Below are 27,500 nucleotides of genomic sequence, written 5' to 3' on the forward strand. Positions count from 1 at the left end.
TTGTTATCTAGTGTTAAATGAGGGAATTGTTCCTATTCTTAGCTTTATTTCCTGTAGATTCACACGGTACTGATTCATTTGTCCAATAATTGGTCTGAGAATATGTCCAGAACTTGACCATACGTCTAATGTCAGTGGGTGTATGTGTGAGATTGCTCTACCATTGAGATTGATATTGATATCAAGTTATGAAGTAAATGTTGCCATGGTGATGGAATAAAAAGAGTTTTTTCAGTCAAAGCGAATCAAGAGTCAAAATCTCTTGAGATTCTTGAACTAAAGAAAGCTGTGTATGCGAGCACTTGGTGGTCTTTTCCCTTTCCACTCCATATGTCGACTTCACTCTAATTATTCCTCCTGTAAGTGAACCCAGAGTTAGAGTACCTCTACTAGCCTCCCACTGCCTCAATGGCAGCACTTAATCAACAGCTTATACGGAGTAATAGATTCACACAGAGCAGCTTTGAGAGCCAGTTTTATTCTGATGGGGTTTTGCAGTGTGTTTGGTGCTGTTGCCAGTTTTATTCTGATGGGGTTTTGCAGTGTGTTTGGTGCTGTTGCCAGTTTTATTCTGATGGGGTTTTGCAGTGAGTTTGGTGCTGTTGCCACAGGGCAGTGACTAACACCTGAGCAAAGTTAATACAATTCAGCTCAATTCAGTGCAGCTCAAAACAATAAACATCGGCCATCCCTTGAGGGATCAGTAAAAGTAGGCGCAGTGGAGCATAAATAATAAGTATTGAGGGAAAAATATAAAGCTCTCTGAAATAGAAATATTAGGCTACACATGGGAACCGGTGCTAGGCTATAGGCTAGGATCATCAACATTAATATACTGCATAACTTTCGCCATTTAGTAGCTTTATGCAAACACCATGAGGATTATTCATTTCCGGGATGAGGTCATTTTCAATATTAATCCTCAAGGACATTGGTCTAGATTTTTTGTTTGTTTGAAAATTACAATTTTGACAAACTAAAAACGTGATCTCTCTGTCGATGTGTGAGATACCTACTCGAACACAGTGTACACGCCTCTCTCACCTGTGTGTGTGTGTGTGTGTGTGTGTGTGTGAGAGAGAGAGAGAGAGAGAGAGAGAGCGGATGAGCTTGCGAGCGGGCGATTGTGTGTGTGAGTGTGTGCGAGAGTGGAGTGGATGTTGTTTTGTAAGCGCTGAGGCGAGATTATGCATCAGGAACACATATCAAGAGGAAACTCTGTTGATACGTTTCACCTGTGTGTGTGTTTGTGTGTATGTGTGTATGTGTGTATGTATGTGTGTGTGTGTGTGCATGCGCGCGTGTGTGTGTGTGTGTGTGTGTGTGTGTGCGTGCGTGTTTGTGTGTGTGTGTGTGTGTGTGTGTGTGCCTGTGTGCGTGCGTTTGTGTGTGTGTGTGTGTGTGTGTGTGAATGTGTGTGTGTGTGTGTGTGTGTGTGTGTGTGTGTGTGTGTGTGTGTGTGTGCGTGCGTGCGTGTGTGTGTGTGTGTGTGTGTGCAGATTTGTATCCCTCATCTTTTCATTCCAGCAGCCCTTTTCATTCACTGACACGTTCCCATCTGGAGTCAGATTGAACGTTTACGACCCGCATTTAAATCCCTCTTTCCTTTGATAGCTCAGGTTTAATTTCAAGCAGGGAGGCTTTTATATCCAGACATTATATATATAGAGAGAGAAAGACGGAGATGGGAACCATAAAGAGAGAAGGTGTGAAGAAAGACAGGCAGAGGAAAAAGTGAAGAAGAGGGAAAGAAAGTAAGGGTGAGAGGGACAGAGGGAGTGAGGAAACACAGAGATGGAGAGCGAGAGAGAGAGAGAAAGAGAGAAAGAGAGAGAGAGAGAGAGAGAGAGAGAGAGAGAGAGAGAGAGAGAGAGAGAGAGAGAGAGAGAGAGAGAGAGAGAGAGAGAGAGAGATGGCAAAATGAGAAGGCTGGTCCCTCTGTCACCAATCCTCTTATCAGTGTTTCCTCCTTTCATTCTTCTAGAATATTCCTTATCTGTGGCTGCTTACTCCTGCTGCTTCTCATTGGTCCATGTCCCTCCCCAGGGCTGCTTCTTATTGGTCCATGTCCCTCTCCAAGGACGCTGGCTCTAATGCTGTGACCATGGCGATGGCCAATACTGATAGTGAGGATGCATATAGACACACAGAGTGACCCAAAGCTGCTAGCTCACACATCACACAGACTCTCTCTCTCTCTCTCTCTCTCTCTCTCTCTCTCTCTCTCTCTCTCTCTCTCTCTCTCTCTCTCTCTCTCTCTCTCTCTCTCTTAGAACAGCAATAACAACACATTTTCCATCGTCTACATAACCACCGCCACAACTCCATCACAAAAGGCAATCAGGGGCATGTTGAGTCATGTACAACATCCCTTCACACACCTGTGTATGTGGGCTTAATGACATGTGGAGTCACTAACACTAACACTAACTGAGCTTAATGACATGTCACTATCACTTCACACACCTGTGTCTGAGCTTAACAGCATGTTGAGTCACTATCAATTCATGCACCTGTGAGCTTAATGACTGCCATTATATTACTGTAGTGTGTAGCATCCCAGTGTGGCAGCCAGCAAGTCATGTGCCGTTGGGATGATGTCAGCATTTATCTGTTGCCTGTTTACCAATCAGGTGAAAGGAAATGGTTCTCAGAGGAGGAGGTGGTAACCTGTTTCTTTTTTCATGTCATGTGTTATGTTTTTAATCAGAGGTATTAGCATTTTAATATCGTCATAAAAAAATTATATTATTATTCTGGAAGTTAATGGAAGCTCCAACTCACCACCTGTGTTAGTATCGTATGCATGTGTGTGTCAGCGTGTGTCTTCATGTGAGTATCAATCTATATTCTATTATCACCTCTGCTATGATGGTGGAACATGAGGGTAATGTGTCTCTGTGTAATTACCAGCCCACAGTTTACAAGCCTCAATATCCTCCATTACACATTAGCATGGATACCCTCTGCTCACACACCCCACTCACGATACGATACGATTAGACTTTACTGTCAGTTTTCACAGAAATTGCCCCTCACCACAACTCACTCACTCACTCTTTTTCATTCAGTGAATGAATTCACTTGCTCACTTTCTTACTCATTCACACATACTTTCACTCACTCACTCACTCACTCACTCACTCACTCACTCACTCACTCACTCACTCACTCACTCACTCACTCACTCACTCACTCACTCACTCACTCACTCACTCACTCACTCACTCACTCACTCACTCACTCACTCACTCACTCACAGCGTCATCTTAGTTCACTAGAGTTTTATTGATATAGCAAAAATAAAGTTTTAGTAGTTGCTCAAAGTACAAGTAGTGTGTGCACAACAGTAATCAAGGATATAGTGTGTCTGGTTGAAGATGTGTCACTCACTGGTTCACTCCCCCTCCTCTGTCCACTGCCTTCTTGATCTAGCCCAGCAGATGCTTCAGGAATGTGTTGCTCTGTCTTCTGTGTGTAAGGCCGGCCGCACATAGGCTCCGACAGCACTGCGGCGCACTTTCGCTTCCGCAAGAATTCGGACCTCCAAACCCAATTTCACCCGAACATTGCATTGATAGTCAACGGGCGGCGCCGACAAAATAGAACTTGTCTCTAATTGCTATCCGACATCGGCGAATGTCCGTGGACATCGGCGCCAGTGTGTGTGGTTCTATTGAAAACAATGGAATCGAATTTTAGCTGAGCAGTGCTCAGCACTTTGTCGGAGCCGGTGTGCGGAAGCCCTAAAGCTGCATTGAGCTCTACCCATGAGTCCAGCCATTGGAGCCCCTATGCTGCATACAGATTATTACCCATTCTCTTATCCTCTATCCTCTTATCTTCTCTGAAGAGCCCTCTGTTGCTCCTCTTGGCGATTTCTCCTTCCTGATCACCAATGAGCAGAGAGAAAGAGATGGAGTGAGTTTGAGAGTGCCTGCATTAAAATTCAGTCCTGTATCTACTTTAAAAAGAAAAAAGTTGTGCCCAGGAGCACCCTCTGAGCTGCTTAAACTGAATGTAAAAACACATGGAGTTTTACACTGGAAGGCATTTGCCAGTCGAGAATACCTCTCAGTCTCTAACGCTCTCTGAAGCTGATCTCTCTCTCTCTCTCTCTCTCTCTCTCTCTCTCTCTCTCTCTCTCTCTCTCTCTCTCTCTCTCTCTCTCTCTCTCTCTCTCTCTCTGCGTGTCATTCCTTGTCCCTATCACTCTCCTCTCTTTCTCTCGCCTTCTTTCTCTCTTCTCTCCCTCACTCTTCTTAATGTAAAAACACTGTTTTACACTGGAGGGGTTTACCAGTGCTGAATATCTCTAAGGCTCTTAGTCTATTTTTCTCTCCTCCTCACTCTGGGCAAGAAATAAGCCCTGTGAGTATGGCTCACTCTTTTATTTATGCAGAGGGAATTATCACTCCACAGCTGAGAGAGAGAGAGAGAGAGAGAGAGAGAGAGAGAGAGAGAGAGAGAGAGAGAGAGAATGAGAGAGAGAGAAAATGAGAGAGAGGGAGGGAGGGAGAGAGAGACGCTTGTAAATCTGCATACTAATAAATGCACTGGTATCAGAGATGGCAAGATTCTTCTTGTAAATGCACTGGCATCAGAGATGGCAAGATTCTTCTTGTATTCTCTCTGACTGGTGTAAACTAAAGACCAAGTTTACGTCATTTGCTGCATCATCACTACAGCTCTAATGGCTCAGCTTGTTTGTCTGTGGAGACTGGAGAGGGGATTTGTGGGATAGTGGAGGATTTAGCAGCCCAGACAGACACGCTTCATTCAGTAGCCTCAACTACCACATATGGTACTCCACCTCCACCTCCACTGTTGATCCTATATTTACTCTACCAGAACGCCACCAAATCCCACTTGATCATCGACGGACTGCACGACAGAGCTGTCAATCAAGCGACAGGCTTTGTGTTTTCACCTCCCTACTTTACTCAGCTGTTCCACTAGCTGCTTACTTCTCTCATATTCAGCTGAGTGAACATGGCATAATGGCATGCCGTTTTGAACCATTTTAATGTGGATGTACTGTCCACACACATTTTGTCATTTTGTTTTACATATCATTTCACTGCATTTGACAGACAAGTTAGGAGCAGAATTGGTCTGGGCAAAGTTGTTATTTTGTTGTTAATGACTGAACTAAAAGTGCAGAAATTTGTATCTACACATGTTCCCGGTTCATCATTCTTGCAACAATGAGACGTGGACAAACACAAATCCCTCACAAAACACACAAACCTGCACACCGTTTTCCATCCTGCACCCCGTTTTCAAACCTGCACACTGTTTTCAAAACTGCACCCGTTTTCAAACCTGCACACTGTTTTCAAAACTGCACCCGTTTTCAAACCTGCACATCATTTTCAAACCTGCACCCCGTTTTCAAAACTGCACCCGTTTTCAAACCTGCACCCCGTTTTCAAACCTGCACACCATTTTCAAACCTTCACTCCGTTTTCAAACCTGCACACCATTTTTAAACCTGCACACCATTTTCTGAGAACCGTCCAGCTGAGAAGAGACTTCCCTCTGCAGCAGGCTGCCCTCTACACCCTCAATAATGTATTGAGTTTCACGTCAAGTCAATAATCAGAGAGTTACAGAATGAGAAAGAAAGTCAGACAGAATTTGTCTCTCTAACACTGACGCTTCTTAAACACAAAGACAGACATAGAGTTTGAGAGAAAAGGGCTACAGGTAGGCAAGAGAAATCAGAGAGGGAGAACAACTGTGCAGCATGGGAGAGGGAGGCTTGTTTCTGCTCTGCGTTCATGTGAAGATTTAGCTACTAATTTTCTATGGATTTAAAGAAAAGGCCATGTGAGTTTGGTTTTTAATGCTAAGTAAATTTGATCCCCCTTCATTATATTGGATTTTCACAGCCTCTGGTACTGCAAGGGGGGAAATCATCTCACAGTTAATTCCGGTGAAAGCTCTTCCAAAATTGCAGTTTTTGTAATATCAATGAAATGTATTGCAGCTCATTGATCCGGCAGCAATTTAATATTGTGCCAGGTGTAACGACCGAGCCCTTGAGATGATGCATCATCATAAGGGAACCTTCTTTGCCAATACAATGCCCAATTCTGTGGGAATAAAATGTGTTTCTCAGTTTTTTTGTTTGCAATTCACAAGTCAATAAAAACAGATGGGGTTATAATGCCAGGGTTTATTGGCTATCTTATCTGATTTACTTTCTCTTCCTAAAGTTTTCAGAAAGCCACATTTTACTTCAAGTAAACTGAAGTTAAAGTTGGATTTTTACAAATTGATGTTGCATGTTCAGAACATTCAAGTGAACTGCCATCAGTAGGCAGGTAGACAGACAGAGAGATTGATGGACAGGTGGACAGATAGCCTCTTAGGAGGGAAAGTGACCAGAGTGAGTGAGTCAGAGAGTTCGGAGCCTTTAATATCGTGTCCTGATAACTGGTTAATAAACATTTTGGAACTCTTATACACAATCGGCCTCCGGAATCTCTCTACATGTCCAGAACCTTCTTCACAGTAACTAGTAAAGTTTGGCAGTAGAATGATAGTAAACCCCCCTCCCGAAGCTTCATACAGTATCAGTAGCACTGAGCTCCTGATCTTACTGGTATCGCACTGTGCCTCCCGTGCCGAGCTGGAGTGCGAGCTGGTAGGTTGCGGGTTTGATCCCCGAGTGGCGTACTAGCACAGAAGGACCTCAGTTAAGGGCCGTACACACACGTCGCTGCTATTTACTCGCTACTTGCTCACTCGCCTACTTGCCACTCGCTCTGGGTAATTTTGTTTACTGGTTGTCATGGTTCCTGCTGTCCGCGCCAATAACGTCCGTACGAAACAAAATGTAGGGCTACGCTGTTTAACGTCGATCGTGTGCTCAGCACTGCACAACCATGCATATGAGCCTTTGATGGTGTACACTGTATGTATTTTTCTCAACACTTTTAACCAAAGTGTGATGGCGTGCAGAAGTTGGGTGGTCAGAACACCACAGGGGCAACGTCACCTGTCAATAATCTGTATTCTGCATTCCAATTGGTTACTCGCTTAACTCGCGTCGCTCGAAGATAAAATAAGTTTATCTCGGAACCCGCCCACATCGCATCGCTTGTACTCTCCTCGCCTACTCGCCAGCGAGACTCGTAGGAACACGAAGACATTCTATTGACTTCATCCGCTGAGCGAGTAACTAGCAGCGACGTGTGTGTACGGCCCTTTACACCTGCATCTGATGTTGAGTGCAGGACTAGTATATAGTCTAGTATAGTCCTCCTTCTGCATCCAGCAATAGTATCATCTACAATGACTAGTCCTCCTATTGCATCCAGCAGTAGTATCATCATCTACACGATGATCATTTATAAGCATGGAGAGTGTGAAAGGCCTCTCCACCAGCCTCAGCTCAGACAGGATTATAGTGGAGGACTTTGATCTTTTACATCGACCTACAGCAATAAGGATCGCTCTGTCCTGTCTATATCTCTCGGTCTACTCACCATCTTTTTTCCGCAATCTCTTCCCCTACCTCTTCTTTATCTCTTTGCCCTCACTTCCCCTCACCTTTTTTCTCTCTTTCTCTCTCTTGCTCTCTCTCTCTCTCTCTCTCTCTCTCTCTCTCTCTCTCTCTCTCTCTCTCTGTTTTTTGTGGTCTCTTCTCCATCCTAGTAACATCTCCGCCTGACAGTTTGTTTTCTGTGTTGTTTTATCCGCATCTATGTACTCATAAAGTATACACACATACTGTCATGTTAGATCAGCTTGTGCGTGTGTGTGTGTGTGTGTGTGTGTGTGTGTGTGTGTGTGTGTGTGTGTGTGTGTGTGTGTGTGTGTGTGTGTGTGTGTGTGTGTGTGTGTGTGTGTGTGTGTGTGTGTGTGTGTGTGTGTGTGTGACCAATTTTATGTAGTATTTGTGCATGAGTGATAATGCATGTGTGTACTCAAGCATGTTGAATACCTTGTACTCAGTTGTACCGGCCTATATTTGTGTGTGCGCATCTTTACCTGAGTGTGCGTGTGTAGGTGAGGTACATTAGTGTGTGAGCAATAGCACACTGGTCTCTCCTGTCTGCTTATGTCTGATAGCATATTCATGACACGCTCCATTGGCACACACTATAGAAACAAATAGCACTGGAGAGCTTTGTTGTCAAATACAAGCCAACATACACATATGCGTCATCCCCATAGGCTGACTGCATTAGTGTGTGAGCTGTACCACACTGGCCTCTCCCATCTGCTTATGTTGATGCATATTCATGACACACAGAGCAAACCAGGAATGATGTCAGTCCAGTTTAATGGCAAAGGCTTGATCCCCACTGCAGAGGCCTGATCTCCACTGCAATTCATTCAGACTGTAAAACGCTGGTGAACAATAGTGACTGAACACTGTGATGGTGACCAATAGAGACTGAACACTGTGATGGTGGACAATAGAGGCTGAACACTGTGATGGTGACCAATAGAGGCTGAGCACTGTGATGGTGGACAATAGAGACTGAACACTGTGATGGTGGACAATAGAGGCTGAACACTGTGATGGTGGACAATAGAGGCTGAACAGGCTGCAGTTTCATCATCACAACCAGCAGCTCTCTACTCTTCTCTCACCACCATCACACAGCCCTCGCTTTTACCACTCTTCAGCTGGCATGGCATTCACCTACTGATCTGTACTCTATGAAGAAGATAGTGAAGCATAGAGAGAGTAAAGAAGAGAGGCAGAGTGAGTGATTTTGTTTTTTACAGTATTAGTGTATGTTTTAGTGTAGAAGCTGCATTTGCCAATGCCAGGCAGATTGCTAGGCTAGTTTCCTTGCACACTTGTAGGTGTGATCAAGTGCCACAGCAAAAGGCGAGCAGCAAAAGAGCCAGAGGGCTGTAAAACAGGTGTGAAGAGGAGGATCAAAGAGACGTGGTGAGAAAAGAGGAAAGAGATCAGAGGAAGAAGACGGAGAGGACAGGTGAAGATCATGAAGATGGTGAAGAGGAGAGGAGAGTGGTAGTGAAATGAGATGAGAGGGAGAGATGGAAACCGGAGAGCAGAGGACTTGAGAGCAGAGGAGAAGAGTGCCATGGATACATAAAAACATAGAAGAGAAGAGAGAGAGGTGGATGCAAGGGCAAGAGGAGTAAAAGAGAACGAAGGAGTGTAAAGCTGAATTTGTAACACACGCAGAGCAACTCATAAACTTTTATAAGGCCAAAAAGATGACAGGGCACTATTTGTCCTCAAACTGTGTGAGCTTCACTGAGGCCCTAGAAATAGAAACTGAAGCGTGGAAATATGTTTACTCCACAGCCTTGAGTAACATGCTCCAGTAATTCCAGTCGCAGTCTGTGTCTGAGCAGTAGACAGCTGTTTTATGGTTGTTAGCAAATATCTTGAAATATAGTTGTGCTGTAAATTACCACCGAGTGGAGAGGGAGAGGGTAGCAAAGAGGAGTGTGTTGGAGCAGAGAGCTTTGCCCTTGAGCCCTTGAGCTTTGCTGTGTCACTGGTTCAGGCACTACCGTACCAACATGGTTGTTAGGAAATGTCTTGAAAAATAGTTGTGCTGTAAATGATATCTAAATGTTCTGGGGTGATGATCAGCCTGCTGTAAGTCTCCATGGGCTTATTTGCATTCTCTCTCTGGAGTTTTGGCGTGTCACTGCTGTGTCACTGGTTCAGGCACTAGCAGCATAATGCTCCCTGGAGCACCAGAGCAAGCAGCGGAGGAGCTGATTACAGACATACAGACCAGCAGAGCAGTAGACAGGACAGGACTGGATGTAAATAGACACACCTATTTAGACAGAGAGGTGAATACGCAGATAGGTAAACAAATAGAAAGGCAAGGGGCAGAAGGCAGATCTACATACAGACAGACAGACAGACAGACAGACAGACAGACAGACAGACAGACAGACAGACAGACAGACAGACAGACAGACAGACAGACAGACAGACAGACAGACAGACAGACAGACAGACAGACAGACAGACAGACAGACAGACAGACAGACAGACAGACAGACAGACAGACAGACAGACAGGACAGGGCAGGGCAGGACTAGACTGGGTTGGATGTAAATAGACACACATGCAGATAGGCAGAGAGTGAGTGAGAGAGAGCAAACAGACAGAGGGATGAATACGCAAGACAGGGAATCATTAATAGACAAATAGAAAGACAAGGAGGATGAGGCCATGACCAGATCTGCAGGCAGAAAGACTGAGCGGGAGACAGACAAGGGGAAGGAAAGCAGACAAATACAGTGAGAGAGACAGATGAACGAGAAAGAGACATGGAGGCAGGAAAGCATGCAGAGAGACAGACAGCCAGAGATGCATGCAGACAGACAGCCAGAGATGCTTGCAGACAGACAGCTCAGGAGAGGGGTTGTGTTGTTAAGAAAAATCTCATTAGTATAAATTGGAGACTGCAAATCACAAGAAATGATTTCCCCTTTAGAAACAGAGTGAGGACATGAGTCAAGTAAACCACATTAGGGAGCCATATTTGTCCTCCGCGTGCCGCACTCGGAAATTTGACATGATGGAGCGGTGAGCCGTGAAGCCAGAGCTGATGCCACCACTGTGGGCTGACTGACACCAGACTTATTAAATTGCAACTTGGAAAAGAGATACAGAGGAAACACAACCATATGGTATTGAAGCTGAGGAGGTGAAGAAAGTGGCTGTCGCTTGCTTGAGTCTTTGTGTGTGTGTGTGTTTGATGGTGACTGTGTGTTTGTGATGTGCGTGTGTTGTGTGTTGTTTTGTCTTTGTGTTGAGTGCCCACATAATCACTATGGTAACACTTCCTGCTGGTCTCCACATGATTTCCACATGTGCTACAACTGATAAACACACAACAGCATCATATTAGCATTCATGATTTCCACATGTGCTATAACTGTTAAACACAACACAGCATTATATTAGCATTTATGATTTTCACATGTGCTATAACTGTTAAACACACAACACAGCATCATATTAGCATTCATGATTTTCACATGCTATAACTGTTAACCCATTGATGCCTAAGGCACCTGCAAGAAAGGGTGCTGAATGCCTGAGCACTTTTTAAGAAAAGCTGCCCTCAGCCTATAAAAACCTAAATATCTCAGCCTCTGAAGCACATAAAAACATGCAATAAGAAGGCATTTAAACGCTAAGACCCTCATCTTTCATTTCAACGTGTTCATTCATCTCAAAGAAACAAAGATTTTTAATAAAGTTGTCTCAAATCTCATGAGCCTGAATGTTGCGTAATGACGCTCCAGGCGCCAGGGCCAATGTTGCGCAACGCAACATCAGGCATCAATGGGTTAAACACACAACACAGCATCATATTAGCATTCATGATTTTCACATGTGCTATAAATGTTAAACACACAACACAGCATTATATTAGCATTCATGATTTTCACATGTGCTATAACTGTTAAACACACAACACAGCATAATATAGAGTTCTTCAGTAACGCGGAAGCATGTAGTAGATTGTAGTCTTTCATGTTAGCATTTAAGGACTTCCTGGTTCGTATCGGCTTCCGGCTTCCATTGGGAATGAATAGGGGCCAGTTTCAAATAAGCTCCGAGTGCAAGCACGCGCTTAGCGAACCCCCGCAAACTGTCGAGGGTGTTAAAAATAGGCTGTAGGTATGACATGGTTGATCATTTTGTGTCAAACTTCGACATAAATACGATGTTGCGTCCATATGCTAAACCCGGAAACTTTTGGCGACTACAGAAGCGGCGCCGGCATGTACGTGCGGAGGGTTGTACCCATGGCAACCAAAGGAAAGTATGTAGTTCGGAAGTTTTAATGATCAGAAAGGGGTTAGCAATATTGAATTAAAATCGTCATGATTTAACATGTGAATACACCAACATGATGATACGATCCGTTCCACTAATGAGAAAGGGATGCGGGGACACGCTAATGTTCGTTGTTGGCGTGCAACTTATATTTTTGCCAAACCTGAATCTCTATGGCGTTTTGCAATGTAAAAAATCGCCATGGAACCGGTAGTCCAAATGCCGCATACAAGTTGACGTCAACGCTGAAGAGCTCTATTAGCATTCATGATTTTCACATGTGCTATAACTGTTAAACACACAACACAGCATCATATTAGCATTCATGATTTTCACATGTGCTCTAACTGTTAAACACACAACACAGCATCATATTAGCATTCATGATTTTCACATGTGCTATAACTGTTAAACACACAACACAGCATCATATTAGCATTCATGATTTCCACATGTGCTATAACTGATAAACATACAACACAGCATCATATTAGCATTCATGATTTTCACATGTGCTATAACTGTTAAACACACAACACAGCATCATATTAGCATTCATGATTTTCACATGTGCTATAACTGTTAAACACACAACACAGCATCATATTAGCATTCATGATTTTCACATGTGCTATAACTGTTAAACACACAACACAGCATCATATTAGCATTCATGATTTTCACATGTGCTATAACTGTTAAACACACAACACAGCATCATATTAGCATTCATGATTTTCACATGTGCTATAACTGTTAAACACACAACACAGCATCATATTAGCATTTATGATTTTCACATGTGCTATAACTGTTAAACACACAACACAGCATCATATTAGCATTCATGATTTTCACATGTGCTATAACTGATAAACACACAACACAGCATCATATTAGCATTCATGTATTGTGCTTTATAGTTTGTCATGGTAACAGGTAAATCAATGTAGACAGAGGGTATCAGAGGGTAAAGAAAGAAAGCATCCAGGGTGATGTGGCTCTGAACCTTTTAAAGTAACTATCGAAGTAAAAAACACTGCTACTAAACTCCCAGTGCCAAATCATAGCTCACCATGGAGATAAATATTCAGAAATCCAAGAGCTGAAAGGTGTGAGAAAGCGTGAACACCAAAGTGCAGTCTGAGGACAAAATGGACATTTCTTTCTGTTGTGTGAAGATCATTAGGCTCGTCAAGTGAGAAATACCAAGTCCTCCTCCTCTCATGGAAATAACAAGTCCTCCTCCTCTCATGGAAATAACAAGTCCTCCTCCTCTCATGGAAACGCATGGCAACCAAGACAGTTCATGTTCATTTCAGGACTGCTCTCTCTCTCTCTCTCTCTCTCTCTCTCTCTCTCTCTCTCTCTCTCTCTCTCTCTCTCTCTCTCTCTCTCTCATTATCAGTCTGGAGACATTGCAGGTCCCTGCATGTGAGGTGTCAATTTGTATGGAGTGTAATGTATTCTTTTAACTACTAGATTTTTAAAAATCACTGTTTAAAAAATATCCCCCCCCCCTATCTCCGCATCCAGGTCCCTTGTGGGTCTTTTTATCACAATCCATATGGATTTATTATGCATTAATTGGCTCAGTATGCACAGAAGGCTTCTGTTTCTTTGTCTTCTTTTTTTCTTTTTGCGCTGACGTGTCACAGAAGAGTTGTGTTGACATAGAGTGCATGGAGTGGAGAGGGATGTTAAAGTGTCACTTCAAGGGTGTTTCTGAAAAAAATCCCCATTTAGTCTACTATGCTTAAGCCGCCTCTGAGTTGGGCAAAAGCTGTGTATGTACAAACTGTATGTTCGGGTGGGTTTTGCACTGAAGACCTACTTATGTCCCAATGACCGGAAATGTCATGTGGCTAACGCCTCACAAATGTGTGCAACGCACCACAACAAGCACACAGTCATAGAGTTTAAAAAAAGGTTAGGAGGGGAATCCAGTTCGGGTCCAGGGTGATATCCAGTTCGGCCTGTAATCACCAGGAAGTGACATAAGAGGAAGGATGCCATGGGGAGGCTTTGATGAGAGCACATGTCAACACCAGAACTGGGATTAGCAACAGCGGTAGAGATGGAGGAGATAACCATACCATAGATAGCGAGGCTGCGTCTGTCTCACTGAAAAGGATGCTCTTCACAGGCTGGAAGAATTCACAGCTTCTGCTCACAATTATGTTTTTATTTTATGTTTTTTATTTTTCTATTCCTGTGTTGTGGGCGAGAGTGTTGTCCTATCATCATGCCACTAATTACCATACCAAGATTAAAAATATCATCACGGGAATAGCTATGAACACAGACACACACACACACACACACACACACACACACACACACACACACACACACACACACACACACACACACACACACACACACACACACACACACACACACACACACACACACACACACACACACACACAGTCACACTCACACATCTTGAGAGCAGTCAAGGAAATAAACATCAGATGGCTTGGAGATAATTCATCTTGCTGCCTGTTGGTCCGTGTCCATCTGTGTGCATATGTGTTGCCACGACAGCAATGTGTCAGGAGCAAGGATGAAGTGAGAGGAAATGATGTCGTAGCCAAGGCAGGGAGGCAGATCCCTCTCTACTCCAATGCTGCTGTCACCACCAGCGTCATCACACAGTATATGGACACAGGAAGGCAAGGACAGGGGCGTATTAGGGTTTTGGGGGGCCCTAGGCAAAGAGCATCTTGGGGGCTAGTTTCACCACAGTATGTGGACTAACTGCAAGGGAAAGATTTTACTCTGCTCATCCTAAAGTGTTTGGTTCTCCTGTCATCCAGTCAGGAACGGATACTTTACGATTAACGCGTGTGCTTGGTGCGTGCATGCTTGTGTGTGTGTGTGCATGAGTGCACATGTGCGTACTTGGGTGCATGCGTGCACATGTGTGTGCGTACGTGTATGTGTTAGGGCTTTCAGGCCGACCAGAACGGAGCCGGTGCCGGTGCCTGCACCTGTTACATTCAGCACTAAAGTGCTTACCTGTGAACCTCCCGTGTTCATACCGGGCTCTAAACTTTTTCTGCACATGACTGTGTTACCCGGATGAACCTTCTGACGGCCACGTTGTCGTCACGGTTCGCAGAGAAAAAACAAGTATTTTGCGGTTCGCATTGCGAACCAACTTTCCGGTTCGCGAACGCTAATATCTGTGGCGTGAACACGACGGCCGGTTCACGATTAGGTATGGGAACGGGCTCCAGCACGGTTCTCAGTCGGCCTGAACGCGCTATCTGTGAATGCGTGTGTGTGTGTGCACTGCACATATTTGTGTGTATGTGGGTGTGCATTCGTGTCACCATGTCACCAAGTGTAAACAGGAGGGATGGTTCCTAGTCTTTAAATAAGCGCTCCCTCCCCAGCTGGGTCATTGTCCTCCGCCTGCCGCTCTGCCAATCACACTGCTCCTGCTCAGCCCTACAGCAGCACTGAGGAGCTCAGCTGGTTGGCTGCCTCTTGAGGAGCTCAGCTGGTTGGCTGCCTCTTGAGGAGCTCAGCTGGTTGGCTGCCTCTTGAGGAGCTCAGCTGGTTGGCTGCCTCTTGAGGAGCTCAGCTGGTTGGCTGCCTCTGGTCCCTGCACTGAGCTGGTTGACAATGTACTCACAGACAAGACTGTGTGTGGATGGGTGCATCTTTTGGTGTGTGTGTGTGTGCGTGTGTGTGTGCGTGTGCGTGTGTGTGTGTGCGTGTGTGTGTGTGTGCATGTCTCGCTGTTTATTTGAGGTGTGTTGCCCATCTCTTATGTAAGAGAGGCAGAAAGTTTGTGTTTGTGTGTGTGTGTGTGTGTGTGTGTGTGTGTGTGTGTGTGTGTGTGTGTGTGTGTGTGTGTGTGTGTGTGTGTGTGTGTGTGTGTGTGTGTGTGTGTGTGTGTGTGTGTGTGCGTGTACAACTGAGAAATGGTGTGGGTCTAGACTCCACTCCATATGTGTCCGTATGTGTGTGTGTGTGTGTGGGTGTGATTTCCCAGCTGTAAGTGGCAACCAGCTCTGAACTGCAGCCAGGCATGTACAGCACGACAGACATCCATGTTTAACTGCAAAGCAGAGGCAACTCTGACAGCAAGCTGGCCATTAAAAACAGCACAGACCTTTACAACATCGGAAAGGGAAGACAGGGGGGCAGATATCTGTGTATGTTTGTGTGTATGTTGCACGCACGCACGCACGCACGCACGCACGCACGCCGCAGTCACCTCGAGTGAGATCTCTGCTCTGCTCTCAGTTCTGCTTGTTAATCCGGTGCCCCTTAGACTCGCTCAGCTCCACACTGGTGAAAACAAACACATTAAATCACATGTACACTCTAGCTGTCTGTACAAACACATTAGATCACATCTACACTCTAGCTATCTGTAGCTGTAGAGAGGTGCGCACTGACAAAGAAAGAGTTGGCCTCAGTCAGTCTATGCCATCCATGTGCAGTGTAAATGTAACACCAAGAGAGTTGAATTTAACACTAGTGTTGATTCTGTCTGGATGTTGCAAAATGCACTGCGTGTAGGATTTACTTGGGGTGGGCTGTACTATATAGCCTACATTAGGATTTACTAGCTAGCTTGGGGTGGGCTGCACTATGGGATTTACTAGCTAGCTTGGGGTGGGCTGCACTAGGCCTATAGGATTTACTAGCTAGCTTGGGGTGGGCTGCACTAGGCCTATAGGATTTACTAGCTAGCTTGGGGTGGGCTGCACTAGGCCTATAGGATTTACTAGCTAGCTTGGGGTGGGCTGCACTATATAGGTAATAACTAGCTAGTAATAGCTAGTAAATATTAGCAGTTACTATCTAGTAGATTTGGTTGGACGGTTGAGCCATTGCTGTCACTTCTCTGTTTGTGGTTGTGCTGCTGTGTTGGTTTCCATGGAGAGGAGGTTGTGTTTGGAAGGAAGGGCTCAGCTCTCGCAGCAGGTGAACTTCAAAGGAGGGAGGTGTGCGAAGGAAAGGAACGGGGACTTGGAAGAATGAAAAGTGAGAGAGGCTGACGGCTGTGTGTGTGTGTGCGTGCGGGCGTGCATATGTTTGAAAGGATGAGAGCTGACCCAGAGAGCTCCTAAGACCAGAAGCCACCTGCCAGCCTGCCACACAACAAGTCCTCAATACCTGTGAGGAGACACAGCGAGTAGGGAAGAGAACAAAGAGCCTTTTGTGAAGGAACAGCTGAGAAAGTGACAGAGAGTGAGAGGGTACAAGGATAAAATTAGAAAGAAACAAATGATTCAGAATTAAAAATCTAATTTAGAATGAAAATGATTTTGGATAATTCATTAAGTTTTAAAATTGGTATAATTTGTCCAGAGAAACTCCCCAATGCTTGTGAGACAGGGGAAAGGGGAGAAGAGAACCATTGTATTCGCCTACTATAAACAGGCATGGGCGTAGTTTGAGGGAGGGTACTGATATTTTTTAATGTTTTGATTAAAATACACACTAGTATGAAATAAATACTGTTATATTTGTGTAATACATTATTCTTGTTCTGTATTCATGTCCATCCATAACAGTTGTGTATCTGTCTGTAACATTGGGGTGTTATTTATACTGCAATAGCTATTCTGAAATGGACCAGAGCATTTCAGGAGGCCTCTCTAATAAAGATCTCGGTATCTGTCTCCACAGAGACATATTCAATATGAAACCAGAAATGAGATTCTCCCAAAAACATGACAATTTAAAATAGTCTCCTGTTATATTTGAACTGACAGAGTGTGCGGACTCATATCCAGGATTCAGGAGGGTGTGTGTGGAAGTGTGTTTGCCTCTATTTGTTTGTATGAGAGAGAGAGAAAGGTAGGCAGAGTGATATGCCAGTGATTTCAGACTTTATCTCCTTGTTATTAACTGCGTGGACTTTTCTGTGTCGCCTCTGCCACCTCCTGTGTGAGATGTCGTGTCCAGATATCTCTGGTTATCAGCAGCGCTTTAGTACAGACGAGGCTCATACACAGACTACACACAAGGCTTATATACACAGAAAGCGCTGGACTTTACTGCTGATCCCCATCTCCAGCTATCGCTGTAGTTGTACGCACACAGACACACACACTCAGATACAGAGATACATAGACGGCGACGACAAGTCTGAAAGCCAAAGCCAAAGCAACCATGAAATTCACACACTTGTTCACTGACTCACTGACTCTCAATAGTCAAAACACACACACACACACACACACACACACACACACACACACACACACACACACACACACACACACACACACACACACACACACACACACACACACACACACACACACACACACACACACACAGGGTCTGATTGACTCTTTCACTGACATATGCATACTAAAAACACACATTCAGCCATGGTCTGACTCATGTTACACATGCCTACGTACACTTATGAACACGAATTCACAGAAATAACACCCAATCAGGACAGGATTAAGATGGTTTAGGGCCCCTAAAACACAGGCTTTACAGGTCTCTCCTTCAGTGTTAATTGTGTGTGCGCGTCTGTGTGTGTGTGTGTGTGTGTGTGTGTGTGTGTGTGTGTGTGTGTGTGTGTGTGTGTGTGTGTGCGTGCGTGCGTGCGTGCGTGCGTGCGTGCGTGTGTGTCACCAGGTGTTTGGATGAAGCCCACGAGGAGTTCCCGCATGAGGGAGAAGCGCGCCGACTTTGTGGCCGGTTGTCTTGGTGACCGGGTCATCGTCGCAGGGGGGCTGGGTAAGTAGCTGAAACAGGACACACACACACACACACACACACACACACACACACACACACACACACACACACACACACACACACACACACACACACACACACACACACACACACACACACATTCACATACATACACACACACACGGCTGCACTTTCACTAGACACCGTCTGAAGAGTTTTTCCACTTCAGTTGTTGAATTTCTCTTTTGTATTTGCATCATCTGTTATACCAAATGCTTACAGTACATACACACGTGCATACACATGCACAAGGACACACTTTCCAATAACTTTTGTGTTACATTTTATATTGCCTATTTTATCCTTTATTTTAATGCTTGTAGCCAAGATCTTCTTCACACAGTGACCAATTTGTATTCCACAATGAGACATCACCTGTGATCTGTGAGCTGTTTTCCATCAACAAAGATGTGGTCTGTAAAAGAAATAGAATTCTGAACAGTTTGGCCACATTGTCAGTATCCACCCCATCCACCACCCACTTCAGCTGCACCCTGGTCCTTGACTTCTCAACACCTACTTGACTTCACTGCTTTATCTCAAAACTCACTTTGCCAAAATCACATACACTCCTCTTCACTCAAATCCTGTATGATTACCAGTGTTACCTACAACCAATGTCCAGACAAGTTTGAAAATAACAATTTATTGTAGCTTTTGTATCCAAGTGCAAATTACACCAAATATCAATGTCTGTCTTGTGTTATAACTATTCTATTTATTCTGTGAAGGATGCGTTTTTTTCATTCATAACAATTCATTAAATGTAAAAGCATAGTGTTCTTTCCAGTAACAAATAGTGATCGGCTGCTGTTATAAGCATGATGTACGTAGGCTTGGTAGATATATAGATTAGTGTCAGGGCTTCACCTCTTCCACTTAGAATGATGAAGGCGTTCTAGAATGTTCAGTTCAACAATGGAAATGATTCCACCATGGGCGTAATTTATGGTGGGGACGGTAGGGACACGTCCCCACCAATATTTAGCCCCCTACTGTGTAATCACGACCAGTGTTGCCGGTAACGTTGTAGTCGCACTACTTTTTTTCAGTAACGAGTAGGCCTAGTCTAACAACTACCATTTCAAAACGTCAGATTAAAGTTACTTATGTAAGACACCGTGCGTTACTATTTCTGGTACATAGGCCTGCCTACAGTACTTTTTGTTTCAAGCGAGGAGTTTGTGGCGACGCCTGAGTATATGATATGAAAAAAAAAAACTTTTTATGAAAACTTTTATGAAATGCGATAGAGGGATAACTTCGCCCTGCCATTAAATCAGATTGTGGTGAAATGTAGTAGCCTAGTCCTACGTATAGGCCTACAAACGGTTCTGAATCTTAATTAGCCTATTCCAACAGTTGTGCCGACATCATCGGCAATTTCTAATTCACTATTTGGGTGCAGGGACCGGAGCCCTGCAGATGCGTAATAGTTGCGTGACAAGCAGAGAGAGGCGGAGAAAGGTGAAGGATAAAGTGGCCTATTTAAGAAGAAATGTGGTATCTGCGCAGCGCAGATAATAACGAATTGAAATGCACCCTTGATCTACTAATACGGGTGTAGCCTATTTAAACTACCGTCGAAAGGACGGGCAGGCTTCAGAATCTTCAGTCTTCCTTTTAAAAAAAAATCCGTCGGACAAACCTCTGTTAACGCGACCCATGTGGTAAATGAAAGAGTTCCTAAAGGAAGGCTACACTTCGGCAAAACATTTCCCTTATTTCATATTAAATTAACCTGACTTGGTTTTACAGGCTATTTAACTGTAGGACTACTTGAGTAGCCTAGACTAATTGCTGCGACTTGGTTCTGATCTCGCTGAACATCCAACGCGGCTGAAATGGAAGCCTTCTTCCATGAAGAGTATGTAACCAACATCATTCAAAAATCGCAGATAGGCCTACACCTACTCATTGTGTTGTATTGCATTTCGGTCATGTAGAAGGGCTACAAAGCTAACTGGTATGTTGTAGCATTAAAATTCGCCTACAACGTGACACAGTTGGTGCGCAACTATGTGGTGACATCGCTGGGATTTCTGTCAAGACGCGCTGCGCAAAGACACTTGCACGCGCACGTGTGTTGCCTGTAGGCTGCTATGATGCAAACGCAGCTACAGGCAGGGAGAAAGCGAGAGATAGGGAGTTAGCCTATGAGAATGTGTTGTTTTGTATGTAGGCTACAACAGTCCACACAGCATCGCTAATTTTGGAGGATAAAAAGGGTCAGTCGGCACCGGAACCCAAAACAATTTTCTAGGCCCGGTCTTATTTATTTTTTATTTAAAAAAACATGCAAGCTTATTTCAAGAAAAGGTTTGCAAATGTCAGTGTCATTTTTGTTGCTGTTAAAATAGGCCTAAATGTCAATAAAGTGAGTAGGCTAGGCCTATTGGCTACTTATATGTTATTGGTAACAGTCTCTGGAGCAATGTTGTATCAGAACTAGCTGCTTTGGTCAATTTCACTCCAGTCATGTACGCAGGGCCGTATTACCGACCGGGCGAGTGGGGCTGGCGCCCCGGGGCCCATGGATCCAGGGGGCCCAGGGGGGGCCCAACAACAATCCAGATACCGATGTCGATGCTGATTGCGATAGAGCCCTCTATTCTAGGATCTTCTTTAGTTGTACTTCTTTAGTCTATAAGGGTTAACTGAAATGGGCTGGGGGGAGTGACAGCAGTCAGAGGGCCCTCGGCCACAGGACATAGGAACCAGAGGGCCCCTGGGCCATGTCGTACAGCAACCAGAGGGCCCCTAGGCCACGGAGGACGGCAATCAGAGGGCCCCTGGGCCACGGGGGATGGCAAAGGGCCCCTGAACCACAGGATATGGCAACCAGAGGGCCCCTGGGCCACGGGGGACGGCAATCAGAGGGCCCCTGGGCCACGGGGGACGGCTATCAAAGGGCGAGGGGGGGCCCTTGCAATCTCCTTGCCCCGGGGCCCAGACCCACCTTAATCCGGGCCTGCATGGATGGAGGTGTAAACAGAGGTAGCCTAAGGGTGGGATTTAAGCCTGCAACCGTGTGATTGAAAGACCAACTTCCTAAGGAACGCTCGTTGACATATCATCTGCTCATTGATATAACATCTGTGTGCCATGAACTTATGATTGGTAATCAGCCCCCCCGCCCCCCCCCACACACACACACACACACAGACACAATGAAAATGGTCAAAAATCATCCCCCTCTAAAACCATTGAGCTACATTAATTCATAGGCTAATACATTCACATATTGCGTTAAAATTGTACTTTTAACAATTGTATTTTCTAAATTTTCTCCCCCGAACCCCCACCAATTTTGTGTCCCCACCAATGTCAAAGTCAAAGTTACTCCCTTGGATTCCACTCCATCATCTTGTCATCAGCATAGCCATCGCTGCCACACTCTGTCACACTGACATGCTGCCATTTTGTCTCAGGGTTGGGGGTTGGAGGTGACATGAACCAGACATCACCAGTCACAGCGAGACAACCAGACAGCCCTTTCATTCACACACAAGTGTATGAAATTTCTCGTAATTGCATTTGTCATTTTTCCATCCTCGTGACTTGTAAAAGAAGGCAATACAAAGACCCGAGCGTCACGAATATAATGGTTGTTATATCTTTGTATTGTGTAGTGTTGCACCGATACCGATACCAGTATCGGCCGGGGCCCCGATACGGCAATAAAATGGTGGTATCGGTATCGGCGAGTACCAACACCATCGGTATCGGTGGGCACCAATACCTTACAGATGCTCATATGACACTTGAACGCAGCCTTGATCTTAGTTATTTTATATCAGAAGTATTTAAAAAGTATTAAAAGTGCTACAGGATTCACTTTGGACAATATTAGTCAATGATGTTACATCCAAGTAGTAGCCTATGCAGCTCTTCATACATAAACTGTATATATATTTTTAGTATCGGTATGGTATCGGTATCGGCCGATACTGAGCAGTTGGGTATCAGGTATCGGTATCGGGGCCAAAAAATGGTATCGGTGCAACACTAGTATTGTGTAACCATGCAGTGATGAATTTTGAGTGATTGAGAGAGACAGCATGAGTGGGAGAGAGATAACATATTGGAGAGGAGGAGAAAACATACTGTATATATAGAGAAAGAATGAAATGATGAAAGATAATCTGAACGGCAGAAATGAAAGACAAGGAAAGGGGAAATAATATACTACAAAGCTGCTACACACACACACACACACACACACACACACACACACACACACACACACACACACACACACACACACACACATACACTTTACCAAAACACATTTTCCTCATCTGCAGAAACATTGCTGCCAGAACGTGATGGCTTGTTATGTGTGTCTTTTGCCTGTTGAGTGGTGAAATACTACGGATTTGCAGGCAGCACAAAAGCCAAGCTGAGCAGCATCCCAGGGCTTTTATTCACCGTGAAGCGCACATCACACATCTCTTCATTATTCATGGGGCCTGCTGGATGGATGTGGAGCTGACAAAGACTTCTATTTTGAAAAGACACAAGAGATGTGGAGGTGACAAAGACTTCTATTTTGAAAAGACACAAGAGATGTGGAGGTGACAAAGACTTCTATTTTGAAAAGACACGAGAAATCCTCATACATGTTTCACTCCCCAACCTCATGCATCTCTTTTTTTCTTTCTCATCCTCTTCTTCCACTCCTTCCTCCTCCTATCCTCCCAGTAAAAAGTGCAGTGTGTGTCAGGCAGGCGCTTGGTAGATTAGCATTGTGCCTCTACTGTATTGTACATGTGGGTGAGAGAACATCAAAGACTTGTGCTCAGGAAGATGCGCTTCCTAAGATGCCTCATCTCACCTGGACACCAGTCAGACAGCCACAGGTGTTTTGCTACAGATTAGTTTCCCTTCTTTAACCACAACAGACTTAGACGTTCCTTCACACATGAATCAAGTCTGCTGTTGAATCAGTCTTAAGGCTGTATGACTGTATAGTGTTATAACTCGACAATGGTAATGTCTTCAAGTTGTGGGTTGTATGTAATGTATGTATGCATGTATACTTGTCTGTATATAGGCCTCTGTCCTCTGTCTGTTTTGTCAGTTAGTGGGGCATGGCATATACAGAAGTTTTGTGATGTTGTGTGTAAGTCCTGAATTTTAGTGCAAATTGACAATAAAGTACTATCGTATCGTATCGTATCGTATCGTATTATGCCCCTCTGCTGTCTACATCCCTAGAAATAATTCAAACAATGACATCTATCCGCCCCGACTTGCTCACATCCCAATCACAACGGAGGACAGCATATCTATCCATCTGTCTCTTCATCTATTTGTCTATCTGTGTTTGTCTGCCTCTCCATCCATCCTGCTCATCAGTGACTCAGATTGGGTTGCTATGGATACATGAACAACTGAACAGTAGGTGATGACAGAGGAGCGGGAGCAGGAGAGAGAGAGAGAGAGAGAGAGAGAGAGAGAGAGAGAGAGAGAGAGAGAGAGAGAGAGAGAGAGAGAGAGAGAGAGAGAGAGAGAGAGAAAGAGAGCGAGAGAGGGGAGGCATCAGGATAAAAACACTCCCACCTCCTGTGGACCCATGGCTGGACCTGTGCTGTTGACCTTGCAGGGATGTTCAAAAAGTCTTCGACCTGTCAGAGTAATTTGTGCAATGGTGGATAGATCACATACCTGTGTCTAGCATGGTTGCATAACAGCCAAGGTCCAACTACTGGTGAATCATCTTTATTTTTCTTGGCTGTTTGGTTACTTCCTTGTTCTTCTCCTTCTCTGGTTCTGGCAATAATGTCGACTAAAAAAGACTTGTCATGAACAACACTTGTCACTTGTTTCGGTAACACTTAACTTGACGCCAGCCTTATACGTTTGACATAACAGCGTTGTCATTAAGTGACTATGCCATTAAGTGACATTCGGTTATGGTGAAGACAGCCCTAACAATGTCAACGTTTCATAATAAAATGCTAATGACATTGACAGCATGTTTATGAGTCTGTTTGTACACTCTATGTGTATGACACTGTTTTGACACTATTGTGGCACTGTTATGTCATACGCATGACACTGGCCTCAAGGAAAGTGTAACCACTTGTTTCTATCTGAGCTAATACCAAAGGAGCTTTGGAAACGCACAGAGAACTATACACTATACACAGATATGAAGGCACTCATCTTCTTTATAGTTAAAATGCCTTTATTTTAATGGGCGAAACATGACTAAAACACTTTGATGCATGAAGCCTTTCTGCCCATTCAAATAAAGGCATTTTAACTACAAAGAAGATGAGTGCCTTGGTATTCTACAACTTTTAAAATGAACTAAGCCTGTCACCAAATAGCATCTTTACAAAGCACTAGTTCCAGGTGGTATTCCAACTGGACTTGATTCTCCTATACACATTTCGAATATGCAGTTATGTAAGCTGTTAAAGAGCCTGTAATCTCAACATGCTTTGGAAATGGTTAAAACATGGGCTCCTTCCAACATATACATACTGTACTTCTGTACATACAAACCTACACCCCCGACATACAGTGTACAGCTAAGCCTTACATGAAATCAGTCAGTTCTGGCAGCAAAGCATGGCTGGATTGGCCATAAGGCATCCAGGGCATTTGCCAGGTGGACTGTTGATGATTTTGAACCTGGCACTCCCCTCAGTGTAGTGGTATCAATCCTCATGCCACTACAGCTGACCTCTCCGAGTCAGATTTAAATATTAATTTTGGCTGTTGTGGTCTGAAACACTCTTAATAGATGACTGAAAATGTTGTCATAGTATTTATTCGCTCTCTCAATACTTGGCGGACTGGTCTTGGCTGAAAAGGCCCGGCCTGATTTTTTTCTCCCAGCCCAGCCCTGCAGCAAAATGAAGTGTATGGCCTTCCTTGTTATGTTGTTTCCTTTCATTTCCTTTTTGCCTTTTTTTGTTTTTTATCCGTTGTGTTATTTCCTGCTTGGCATGCCTTGACAAAAGGTGGACACTAAAAGGGGTGTGAGGTTTATTTGTTTACTCACATTATAATCACTGCTGCTAATGGTGTGCGTGTGTGTGTGCATGGGTGCGGCATGTGTATTTATATTCCTGTTTACAGATGTGTCAATTTCTCTCTCTCTCTCTCTCTCTCTCTCTCTCTCTCTCTCTCTCTCTCTCTCTCTCTCTCTCTCTCTCTCTCTGTGTATTCATGGCTGTATTTGTACCTGTGTATTTGTGCATGTGCGTGTGTCTGTGTGTGTGTGTGTGTGTGTGTGTGTGTGTGTGTGTGTGTGTGTGTGTGTGTGTGTGTGTGTGTGTGTGTGTGTGTGTGTGTGTGTGTGTGTGTGTGTGTGTGTGTGTGCTCCAGTTGATTAAAGAGATGTCTAATGAGGCAGCTGTGCAGCGGTCCCAACGCACCTGCACAACACAGACACACACATGCACAGGCACACACACACACACACACACACACACACACACACACACACACACACACACACGCATATACGCACACGCACACAGAAATCTTCTCCCACCCCTTCGCAAACACATCACAAATCTCAACAAGCTCACAAAACTCTTCACACACATACCAGCTCCCAGAAGAGCCATAAAATGTATGATTTTGGGGACAGTGATTAGGCAGCACTCTACTTCTTCTAACCTAATTTGATTTGATGTGTGTGTGTGTGTGTGTGTGTGTGTGTGTGTGTGTGTGTGTGTGTGTGTGTGTGTGTGTGTGTGTGTGTGTGTGTGTGTGTGTGTGTGTGTGTGAGAGAGTGATCATTTGTTATTAAAGTCATGCACAATGGGGAAAACTGCATGTGAGCTTGAACTATGTCATCGACCAACACACTTTTTCAAGCTCATCAAGTGCAATTTTTGTTTTTCGTCTGTTTCTGCTACAACATGAAATTCTCCCAAAAGCTAGCCGCAGTAGACTCACATATAGATGAGAAAGAGGTTAAGACACTTTGCCATAGACAGGGGAGCGAGCTAAAAGGTTGCCTTTCAAATAATGTACCTCAACATGTAAAGGTTGCCATTCAAATCCTTCTGAGAAATCTAAAAGGTTGCCTTTCAAATACCTCTGCATGCATGCATAGTACTCCAACCAATCACTACTGGAAATAACATGACATTTAAGATTAGCCTTTAACAATACTGTATCAATGACTAGAGGGTGGACAAGCTTGTGTGCTTCCTACACTGCGGTTACAATCACTAATGTATTCTGCCCTACAAAGGCAAAGTGCAGTAACTTCATAGTATACCTATTCTTTGAAGGCCTTTGTCATAGTTTCAGTGTTGGCGTAGTTACTGCACTTTTCTTTTGAAGGGATAGCATGGCCCATTGGAAACTGGAAGTTGACTGAGTGTATCCTGTGCTTCCTCTTTCCCTTCTCGCCCCCCTCAGGTAACGAGCCGACCCCGCTGGCCTCGGTGGAGAGCTACAACCAGGTGAAGAGGAGGTGGGAGTACGTGGCGCCCCTCCCCAGCCCTCGCTGCTCCTGCACCCCCCTCCAGACTCCCAGCATGCTCTTCTGCATCGGCGGGGTCTCCCAGGGGCCCAGCAATGCCGTGGAGGCCCTCTGTGTGAGAGAGAGTGTGTGAGGCGCGCAGGCCGCCAGAAGTGACACTCAGGGCCCCAGCAAGGCCCGCTGTCTGAGAGAGAGAGTGTGTGTGAGTGTGGTCGTCTGACACACACACAACTCATACAAACTCATACACTTTGGCTTGAGATGGGAAGGCCCTCTGTCTGAGAGAGTGTGTGGTCTGACACACACAACTCATACAAACTCACACACTTTGACGTCAGATGGGACACAAACCTACACACTGACAGTGCATCTCTCCAGTCTCTCTTGCTCTGCTACAACACAAGTGTTTATGTGATTACAGAGTCAAAGAAAATCAGGAAAAAGCAGACGGCACCAGACTTTTGAGTGAAAATGAACAAA

At 44.6% G+C, this 27,500-nt stretch overlaps 1 protein-coding gene across 1 annotated transcript in view; it reads left to right on the forward strand.

Annotated features, from left to right (window-relative positions):
* Window positions 1-27,500, forward strand: part of klhdc8b (kelch domain containing 8B) — a 42,052-nt gene that overhangs the window by 14,078 nt on the left and 474 nt on the right. Inside the window, exons 4-5 of the mRNA XM_063207790.1 lie at window positions 18,440-18,541; window positions 26,957-27,500. The exon at window positions 26,957-27,500 is cut by the window's right edge and continues 474 nt beyond it. Of these exons, the coding sequence (XP_063063860.1) occupies window positions 18,440-18,541; window positions 26,957-27,153 (299 nt within the window). The 3' untranslated portion in view covers window positions 27,154-27,500. The remainder of the gene's footprint in view (window positions 1-18,439; window positions 18,542-26,956) is intronic.

Source organism: Engraulis encrasicolus, chromosome 10, assembly GCF_034702125.1.
Source record: "Engraulis encrasicolus isolate BLACKSEA-1 chromosome 10, IST_EnEncr_1.0, whole genome shotgun sequence".
NCBI classification, from domain to species: Eukaryota; Metazoa; Chordata; class Actinopteri; order Clupeiformes; family Engraulidae; genus Engraulis; species Engraulis encrasicolus.